Source organism: Theobroma cacao, chromosome 4 (assembly GCF_000208745.1).
Source record: "Theobroma cacao cultivar B97-61/B2 chromosome 4, Criollo_cocoa_genome_V2, whole genome shotgun sequence".
Lineage (NCBI taxonomy): Eukaryota > Viridiplantae > Streptophyta > Magnoliopsida > Malvales > Malvaceae > Theobroma > Theobroma cacao.
In genome coordinates, this window is record NC_030853.1 from 27,867,688 (window position 1) to 27,877,779 (window position 10,092).

General features: G+C 35.8%; 2 protein-coding genes across 2 annotated transcripts; both read right to left on the reverse strand.

Annotated features, from left to right (window-relative positions):
- LOC18602978 (5'-nucleotidase SurE) lies at positions 1,037-4,965 on the reverse strand. The gene is made up of 10 exons (XM_007034683.2): positions 4,667-4,965; positions 4,429-4,523; positions 4,242-4,306; positions 4,040-4,083; positions 3,769-3,846; positions 3,077-3,118; positions 2,531-2,684; positions 1,682-1,831; positions 1,434-1,493; positions 1,037-1,350 (listed from the first exon to the last, which is right to left on the reverse strand). The coding sequence occupies exons 1-10, from the start codon at positions 4,816-4,818 to the stop codon at positions 1,240-1,242; spliced, it is 951 nt and encodes a 316-aa protein (XP_007034745.2). The 5' UTR covers positions 4,819-4,965; the 3' UTR covers positions 1,037-1,239.
- Positions 5,489-9,518, reverse strand: LOC18602979 (5'-nucleotidase SurE). The gene is made up of 10 exons (XM_007034685.2): positions 9,252-9,518; positions 8,907-9,001; positions 8,616-8,680; positions 8,288-8,331; positions 8,033-8,110; positions 7,758-7,911; positions 6,478-6,654; positions 6,075-6,134; positions 5,861-5,990; positions 5,489-5,724 (listed from the first exon to the last, which is right to left on the reverse strand). Exons 1-9 carry the CDS (start codon positions 9,395-9,397, stop codon positions 5,880-5,882), a joined length of 930 nt encoding a protein of 309 aa, XP_007034747.2. The 5' UTR covers positions 9,398-9,518; the 3' UTR covers positions 5,489-5,724; positions 5,861-5,879.

Below are 10,092 nucleotides of genomic sequence, written 5' to 3' on the forward strand. Positions count from 1 at the left end.
TCTTGGGACAGATTTAACATATATATGAACAAAGTCATCCAACAGCAAAAGTTTGTTTTTTCTTTTCTTTTTTCTTACCTCTCCTTCTTATTTAAAGGAGGAGTAAAGAGCAGGTGAAAATTTCTCTTTTCACCTCAATTGTTCACAAATGGACTGATTGATGAGTGTTGTTGACCTATTAGTTATCACAGCAGAAATAAGTTCTATTGCTGATGTAAATGACCACCTCTTTAACTATGTTATGATTTGGCAAATAAATCAGCTGCTTAGTGGGAGTGCAACAGCCATAACCACCCAAAAATAAAATGATTTGCTAAAAGTAAATGTTTATTTTCTGTCTCATCTGATTTCTGGTTCAGAGCATAAGTCTGACAGAATAAGAAAACTTGGGAGCACTGACAACTATTCATTAAATAGGAGACGTGAATAAGTCCAAACAAGCACGACAGCGAATTTCAAACTGATTCCATAGATGCTTAATGGATTAAATGATGTTTTCCCATAATTTTACAGCACCATTAAAGGTCTTCTGTCTTTTGTGTTCTTACTGGGGAAGAAGAGTAATTATTCTAAAATGCCAGCAATATATTAATTAAGACTAATGCCAAGGAAGAATCTAGGAGATCATTTTTAGCAACTGTTTCAGCCCTGGAAGCTCATTTAATCAGCCTAGAAGTAGTGCAGAACTTATCATTTTTCCATAAACCAAGGCAGATAACAATGCAGCATCGTTGCTTATAATTCTCCTCCAAAACTGGAGGTGATGACATAAACAACTCAGCTATCCATTAAAAACCATATCACACCTGTGTAATGCATTATCAACACCTTTTTTGCATAATCAAAGGAATTTCTAAGAGTTCCAAATTGCTTGGGGCATAAGTCTGGTCAGGCAATGATGTCAATTTCTCCCATTGGCTCGTAAAGCTATCATACGTGTAAGTACAACCGCAAGTATCTTTACAAAGTAGCATGCTTGCTTTGAACGTATAAAACTTATCCATATCAATGTAATTATTGCTATCCTGAACGGAGATTACGAATAGAAAATGATTTAATAAAGTTTAGCATTGTTCGCTTTTCATTTTCTGAAGCTTACAAGGCGAGGATTAGGACATCAACTGAGACATGAAACAAGTACAGGACAATGCTAGCAATGGAATTGAGAATTGAAGCATTATGAAGTTTAAAAAGCTAACATATTGAAGTAATTAGTCATTATCATTCATTCCTCAAGCCTTAATCGTCCCTGTAACGCATTTGCTGAGCCACTTTTGGGAGCCAATCTTTAAAGTATGCTTGGCAATCATTGTCTGGATGAGTGAGGGCACCAAGAGGAGTGATGGTTATCTGAAATGTAATTTAACCATCAATGAAAAATCAGGAGGTACTATCTGTTTTTGATCAATTCTATGAAGTGAAGTAATACATACGTATCCTTCCTGAAGACACTTTTGATCTGATTCATCGTTGTCAACTTTGAATCCCCTCAACTGTATGAATTGAAAAAGAGAACCGGTTATGGAGAAACTCTCAATCATGGAAAAATATTAAAAGAGCCAATGTTCATTCAAGTAAGACTTTAGAGGATGGCATACTGAATTCTCAGTTTTGATTGCGTCTCGGGGTCTCAATGTTTACAGATATTATAATTGCGTAAATAATATGGGAAGGAACTCACTTCTCTACAGAATAGAAGGTTCTCTTGCGATATAGATGATGCATCAGTTTCCAACACTGTTGATAATGATTTTCCTCCTTGAACATTAGAAGTAATTTGCCTCCATCCTATCTTCAGCATACTTTTACCCTGTTTAGTGAGTTTATACCCCTTTTGGAGGCAAGATGAAACAAGTCAAGGAATATCATCATCACATTGTGAACGATGAAATGGCAACATCCTCAAGATAAAACTAGATGTATCATTTGATTTCGTTATTAGAAAGATCCAAGATGCATGATTTTTAACTCCTTTAGGATGATAAGGTTTGAAAATTAACCTTCACTAATCAAAATTATAAGTTATTGGATCACCTTCCCAGCTATGTCATCTAGTTTCCTGCTGGCTGCTGCCACTTGAAATGCAGGGTAACTGATGGCACAGCAGCGTTAACTCACCTCATGGCTAGTTCACAAATTTTTATTACCTATATGGGTTGAAACTATTTTTGCAGAAAACTGAAAACCTTCTTTGAGGAAAAAACATAAGCTTGAGATCTTAGAAAACCAATCAATTCACACATATATAAGCTGGTAAAGGAAAGAACCATATATAAAATGCATGCACTGAAAATTGCAAAACTTCAGAACTTGCTGAAACTTTCCAGGAAGGGCAAGAAGATGAATATATGAAGGCAAGCTTGTAAGCAAGATGGAATTCAGAGGAAAGCAGTGTGATGTAGGATTTTAAGACATGGCAGAGAACAATTTGATGAAGGATGTTGCCAAATGGGCTGAAATACTGAGAACATTACCTTTACTTGATAAGAATAGTGGCATGAAATAAACCAGTCACTAATAAGAAATTTACCTTATGATTAGCAAGATCTCTTGGCAGGTCTATATTCAAAAAGAATCCTTGAGGATAAGTCTGATTCTTGATCTCAACTAGTATTGCGCTGATTATTGGCAAGCAAGTCTTCGCAGCAGATGCATAGTCTTGAGTCTTGGCTTTAGCATCAAGCCTTGAGTACCCAAAATAGCAATATTTAGTGGAAGAAAAGAAAAAGTTAACGAAATTCTACCAGAACTAGCCATATTTAGCTCATTGTAATACTGAGATAGAAAGAGAGTGGGAGTTAGAATGCTAATGAAAAAGTTTTAGGTAAAATGTAGAGTGGTCTAAACTCTGTTAGCTGTAACCAACATTTATGAGAAGCTTTAGCTGTTTGAGAAGGCAAGACTTTTGCCAGAACCAAGCTACCCTATTAGTTATGTCATCACTGATCTGGGGGGCAAAAGTTTGGTCATGATTACTCTGGCCAGTATTTGGTCCACGAAAAATCAGATTTCTCGTATCTCATCCAATTCAAAAAAGTAAATAGAATTAACAGAGAAGGAAAGAAGTTAGTCCAACCTTAGCATCTTCTCCAATTGCTCTGAATTAAGCCCACCGTAACTACAACAGAAAAGGACACAAGGATCTTAAATCGTCACTGATAAAGATTAATTTAGAGTGTATTGTAGAAAAATAAAGATGAAAAAAGAAAACTAGTAAAGATTAATTTGGTGGCATAATTCTGAAGCAGTTGGAGTTACATTGCACCAGGTTCGATCATGATTACTCTATCAATTACTTGATCCATGAAAATCTTATCTCTCATCTCATCCCAAATTCAAGGTAAGAAGGATATACATAAAAGGAAACTAGCAGAACCTTGGCAGCTTCTCCTCCTCCTTTACCACCATAACTACAATAGGAAAGGACACAAGGAACTTAAATAATCACTAGCAAAAGATTTAGATTTTAGAACGTATAGGAGGACATATTGGAAAGGATTTCCAGTCTTGGGCTTTAATTTGGCGGCATAATTGTGAAGGTATCACATGGAAGTTGAACCAAGACCATATATGTTAAATCGTTAACACTCATAAATAAACCAACTATGAAGAGAACCAGTGGAATAGGTCTTCGCATCAGGATTGATAACGTATTCTGAGAATTGGCAACCATAGCTTGGCCTCTGCTGATACACTGAACTAAATTTTAACTTTGCACAGAATATTCTTTCTAATCCGGTAACATAAAAGCAAGATATGCCTGCATACTAATCATATGATATCGAGACGGCTGGTACACCATTTAGGAAGGCCTCTCGAGCAGCAGCAGCCGTACCAGAATAAACACTGCAATTTGAGTGATGAAACTTGGTAAGTATTGTCATGAAGAAAAGCCTGCCAGACAACTAAATCAACAACATATTTGACAGAACCAAATCTGGAACACAGCTGTTTTAACAGCTACTACTAGGGAAAAGTTAGTTCAATAAAATATAACAGATAACCCCATGAAAATTCAATAACAGAACATATTACTGACATGTGGTAACCACAGTTGCTGCCCTGATTAATGCCACTGATAACCTGTCCAACAAAATTAGACATGCATTACAACAACTCGCAAGATTACTGAACTAACTTTAACGAAGTTTTAGTAAATTTGTGTTTTTGATAACGCTAGCAAGAATTTTCTGAAGGGTATCGTCGTCTTTCATAACTACATATGAAATGCTGGGAAGTACCAAATCAGGAACTGAAGGAAAGAGCACTGAGGAGACACCCAAAGATGCACAATCAGCCGGAGTTCCTGAAAAATGCAAGCAAACACCTCAAGTGTTAACACCGTACGTCCCCTCTGTTAGTTCAAACTCCAAAAAAGAAACATAAATTTATCCATGAAGTAGATTTCATGGGGATCATGCATCAAACCAGAAACCACAAAAGCTGTTGCTCCATGCATATCTACTTGCTTGACAGAAAGTGGTCGGCGCCATGTAATACTATGACCAACGGCTGACATTTCCCTGCAGTTGTTGCAATAACATCATTAACAGAGAATTATTACTACACTACCACAATAGTACTACTCTCAAAATTATTTTGATTGTAAAATATAAATAAATTTGACAATATTTTCCAAGAAAATTAGCATGCATGCGTTACGTACCGTTGAGGGGCGCAGACAAGAAGGTTAAATTGATGGGTGGAAACGAGGACGCTAACCAAGGCTTTCAAGCCTGGTGCCTCAATTCCATCGTCATTGGTGATCAAGATAGTTGGCCTCTGCTCAAAGCTGTTAGAAGAATCAAGCTTTTCCATCTTTATACGGACAAGACAAATATTTCATATGTTATTTCACTGTCTCTGCTTCACGCCTTCACCTCTAAATTCTTACAGAATTTATAGGCAAAGTTGGCTTTGTTTAAGACACGCTAATTTTCTTGGAGTGAACGTCCACGGTTATTAATTTTTTTTTCATTCTTTTGCTACTGATAGTACGTAATCTAACTTTAGAATTTTCTTATATTTAATCCTCTTAAATTGTTAGGCAGCATTAACGGAATTTGAATGAATATCACCATCCACCATCCTATTTTAGTGTTTTCATTTTCATTTTAAAACATTTATAAATCTTAATTTAACTGTGAATAAAAGAATTACGGCCACTTCATAAAAATTTAGATAATTTGTCAGATCCGCCTAAGTTCTACAGCTTTATGGTTAGGGCCGCCGAAGAATTTTAGAGTGGGCCAAGAGTCTACACTGCCTCAGACCTAAAAGTTCAATTTTGGATTGGAATGTACCCTTAAAGTGCATTTGGACTAGGGATTTCATTTGTTAGTTAGGTTAAATGAAATTAATTAGTTAGGTTACAGAGCACTCCCACCAATTAAAATTTATTTCCATTACCAAATTAAGATAGATTTTTAAATGGAGAACAAGTAGGACTTCGCCCGTAATGTAATATGAACAATAATGAAGCCAATGATGGTGATATTAAAACTTCTTTTATTTAGGCTAAAGCCGATTTAAACCAGCTCTTCAATTACCAGGAGGATACATTCATCAACAACGAAATCAAATATTTGAATTTCAATCACATTAGAACTGCTTAGGATTTCAGTGTAAATCCGGGGCATGGAAGGGAGGAGAGGAACCCGGAGAATTACTTCAGGAGCAGTCGAGTTCAAAAGTCCTTCTCCGATCAGCCCCTTAAGCCAGTTCCTGAAATAACCAAAAAGCAACTAGGGGAGATATTACATCTGATTGCACACATTGCCTAATACTGGAATTCTTGCAACAAACATGTAAAACGAGAGAGATAGAACCTATGAGTCATGTTCAGTATTATTTCACTCACCAGAGGGATATCAACCGCATTATAACGCTGATGAAGAGAACCGTTGAACTACACTTGGTAGCCATTCTTTAAAGAAGGAGTGGAAATCAGCCTCTGCCTGAGAGACGGCTCCAAGAGGAGTAACAGTAATCTGAAATGAAATTTTGAGTATCACGTCAATTACAAGGCTGTTTTAATTAAAAGAATTTGCATCAAGTTGAGCAAAGATACCCACATATCCTTCCTGAAGAAATTGCTTATCTGTATCAGCATCATCAACTTGGGCTCCTCTTACCTACAAAAGATTGACAAGCAATTCCAAAATCAAGCAATTCCAATCAGACTCTCAGATGAGGCATTCCACTCCCAACTTATTCACAACAAGTAACGCAGAACCAGGTTTCAATTTACATGCTTTCGATGACTTTCCTACTTGATAATGTTTACCTTCATACTGGCCATCCGAATAAAAGATTTTAACTATTTCTTCAAGGTAGTCATCTTCTTATGACATTGTTTCATGTGGAAGAAAGCCGAGCAAAACAAAAATGTTCAATGAACATTGCATAATCAGAGGAAAATCAACTTAGCAGAATAGTATGTATACAAACAAATACACCAAGAGAATAAAAGACCACCTCTCTTCTAAACAAGAGATGTCCTCCTGCTTCTGTTGATGTACCAGTTTCTGTCCTTGCAGCCGAATCCGTCTCCATTTCCATTGTGGATAACATCTTTCCTCCTTGCCTTTCAGAAGTAACTTCCCTCCACCCCATTTTGAATATACTTTTACCTTGTCTAGTCAGCTTATATCCCTTTTTGAGAGAGAAGATACAGCCGAAGTAATCATTAAAACACATCCAGAATAAATGCATGGAAGAATTACTAATATTCATATGATGAAGAAGATGCTAGTAACAACAGTATTGCACAAAAAGCAAATTAATAATCGTTAAGAGATCTTCTACACTAAAATTCAGAACAGGGGGATTAAACCAAAATAAAATCACTTGAGCCAGATAAATTTAAGACATCTAGATAGACAAAGCCACAAGCAGTTGATTGAGGGGGAAAATAATTGAGATATAGAATCAGCCTGCCATGCAAATATGTTAGCTGTGCCCTTCCTTTCCTAATTGAAACGGGAAATGAAACCCTTAATGATTCCATTTACCTAAGTATTTGCTATCGTACATGGTACAGAATTTGTTAAGTTATTTTAATTCATAGAAACTAAGAGAAAATTTTGCATATATTCAGTAAGCAAACAACAACAACAACCATGAACAAGGTTAGAAATTGATAATACAGCAGATTTGGAAGAAACTAAGTGGCAGCAAGAAAGTGGAAAGCCCTAAAGAAAACAAGACAAAGCCAGCCTTTGCCTGCTAAATGTGAGGTCCTTTCAAAAGAAAATTTAAGATGCAACTTTGTTAACCAAGTCCAACAAGTTTTCAAGCTGCAACCACCTGGAGATCGGACATAATAAAGAGAATACTAAATTTAATTGACAAAGCTACGGCACAGCGAAATAAATTTGAGGAATATATGTCCATGTGCGAAGAGCAAGGACGAAGCATGAAGCATTAGAGAAAAGATGGTCAGATAATGTAGAACTCCAGCCTAAAATGCTGGACTGGTGAGATAAAAAAAAAAAAGCTGAAGTATAAAAATCAAGACAGATATTGATAAAAGAGAGCATAAATAGCAAAGTGCTTTTTGAGCAAACAGCATTTCTGTCAAATGCTGGCAATAATCAAACACTTTTCACTCTAGCCCTACATAAAACAACTAGCAGATTAACTATATTGGAATTGATAGCCAATTGGTTAGATGCTAAGTATGTAATAGACAGGACTAGATGCACAAAAAGTTTAGGATATTTTGTGCAAATGTTGGAATCTAATATAAAATTTACCTTGTGGTTGGCAACATCTGTCGGCAGATCTATATTCAGAAAGCCTCTAAGAGGATAATTTTTATTCCTAATCTCAGTTAGCATTACACTGAAGATTGGCAAGCAAGCCTCAGCAGCAAGGGTATAGTCATTGACACTGCTGATACCTCCAACCCTGAAATTTCATACCAAGAATAATCACATAGGAAGACCATGGAAGTACTAGAGAACAAACAGCACACTACTTTATAGATACTTTCATACAAGCATATTGTCATGGGCATATATCTACATACCAGTCATATGATACAGAGACAGCAGGTATATCATTGAAGAAGGCTTCTCGAGCACCTGCAACAGTGCCAGAATAGACACTGATTCCAATAATAGGCTAAATCAGTCATGCAATTATCAAAAACTGACTTCCCATATAGAATCACTACCTAAGCTGCAGCATTTACAACTATGAAACAAAGACACAGCTAATGGCAATGAAATCATGAGCTAACTAATATATAGAAGGTGTATAGAGGAAAAAAAAGATCACTAACATGTGATAACCACAGTTGCTGCCCATGTTTATGCCACTGATTACCTGAGCATAGAGTAAATGAAAATTAACAACTAGCAACACAATCTAAACTTGATGAACAACAAATTTTAGGGGAAAAAAAGGGCTCAATCTTCTGTGACATGGTCATACGAGTGTTTTGTGTAAAAAAAGCAGTTACCACACCCCATTGTCTCAAAAAAGAAAGGTTTAAATAAAGTTTGACATTGTAGTCAATCCACATAACGTGGAGAACATGATCCAAAGTAGTATAAATTTAACATGCAACATTTCTATAACAGTATAACTCAATATAGCCAGATTACTACCAAATCAGGAACTGAGGGGAAGAGTGCTCCTGAGATACCCAAAGAAGTACAATCTGCTGGAGTTCCTGCAGAGTACATAAAGTATTGAAATTATGTCTAAAAATTGACTAACATCTTTCATTAACACATACTAATATCAAGGTGAACTGAAGATTGTAATGCATTGTTCTACACTTCAGGAATGATCATCCTCAAAATTCTAAACATTTATGAAATTAAAATTGCCACTCAAAGTTATCTGGTAGGAAATAAAAGGTAAGAAAAATAATAATAAAATAAATAAAATCAAACCAGAAACAGCGTAAGCTGTTGCTCCATCGATATCTACTTGCTTTACAGAAACAGGGTGACGCCATGTGATACTATGACTAACAGCTGATTTCTCCCTGATAAAAAGAAAAAACAAGGAAAATTTTATACAACAATGACCACGACGATCCCATTAGTTACAGAAACTGCCACTAACTTTCATCGAACAGTTTGAACTGTGATAATAAAAACAGAACAGAACTCAAAATAAAAGTACGATCAGCCAAGTATCTACGCATATACATACAGATATAACGTATATACATGTATATACTTACACAAATATGTATATATAGAAAAGATTGACAAAATGTAGTGGTAACGTACGAATCAGGGGCGCAAACGAGGACGCGAAAACGATTGGAGGAGACGAGGACGCGGACGAGAGCGCGGAGGCCTGGCGCGTCGATTCCGTCGTCGTTTGTGACCATCACGGTCCGCTTCTCATCGTAGCTATTAGTATTATTCTCCATTCCCGTCGTACAAACGAGAAAAAAACGAGTGAGAGAGTGAGAGACGGCGACTAAAGCAAAGATGTTCCAAATTGTTAACTAAATGCTTGTTTTTTTATAGCCGACGGGCCTTTAGAGCGCGAGCGTTTTGTGCACGCGACACGAGGGAAGATTGATAGGGAAGATATGCCCCATTTTAAAATTTGGACCAGTGGGAAATTAAGAATATGCTTATTAGATATTTGTGTTCAAAGTAAGTATTTACGGACACAAAATGAATAATTAAATAATAAAAATCTTTTGTACCTTGATCATTGAAGAGAAAATGATGCAAAACTCTTTATGTTTTTCATTTCTTTTTATTTTTAGTTGGGAAGACCATTTATGTATTTTGTCATATTTATTTAAATTTTTTAATTTTAAACCTCCGTCAAGGGTTAAAATAGAAACCTTAATATAAATTTAGGGAGATTTTGAATATCACTTTTAAGATATTTTAAACTCGAACTCGATTAACCACAATGTTACAAATTTTTAAATTTTGTGAGATGTAAACTTTTCTACTTTTTAAAGTAAGACAATCTTTACCACCTCAACTAATCTACTTTTTATAAACTAAAAATTGAGATATTAATTTATAATAGTTGGATTATGGTGTAAACTTAAATATGTAAAATTTTATTATTAGTAGGTATGGAACTCAAAAGAGAATGAGA

Excerpts from the sequence above, each read along its gene's own strand:
- LOC18602978 (XM_007034683.2), bottom strand. The coding sequence starts at position 4,818 with ATGGAAAAGCTTGATTCTTCTAACAGCTTTGAGCAGAGGCCAACTATC. Across the intron at positions 4,084-4,241 it reads TTCCTTCAGTTCCTGATTTG|GTTATCAGTGGCATTAATCA; the intron begins GTACTTCCCAGC and ends TTTGTTGGACAG. Across the intron at positions 2,685-3,076 it reads CAATTGGAGAAGATGCTAAG|GCTTGATGCTAAAGCCAAGA; the intron begins GTTGGACTAACT and ends TGGGTACTCAAG.
- LOC18602979 (XM_007034685.2), bottom strand. The coding sequence starts at position 9,397 with ATGGAGAATAATACTAATAGCTACGATGAGAAGCGGACCGTGATGGTC. Across the intron at positions 9,002-9,251 it reads CTCGTTTGCGCCCCTGATTC|GGAGAAATCAGCTGTTAGTC; the intron begins GTACGTTACCAC and ends TCTTTTTATCAG. Across the intron at positions 8,681-8,906 it reads AACAGCTTACGCTGTTTCTG|GAACTCCAGCAGATTGTACT; the intron begins GTTTGATTTTAT and ends TGTACTCTGCAG.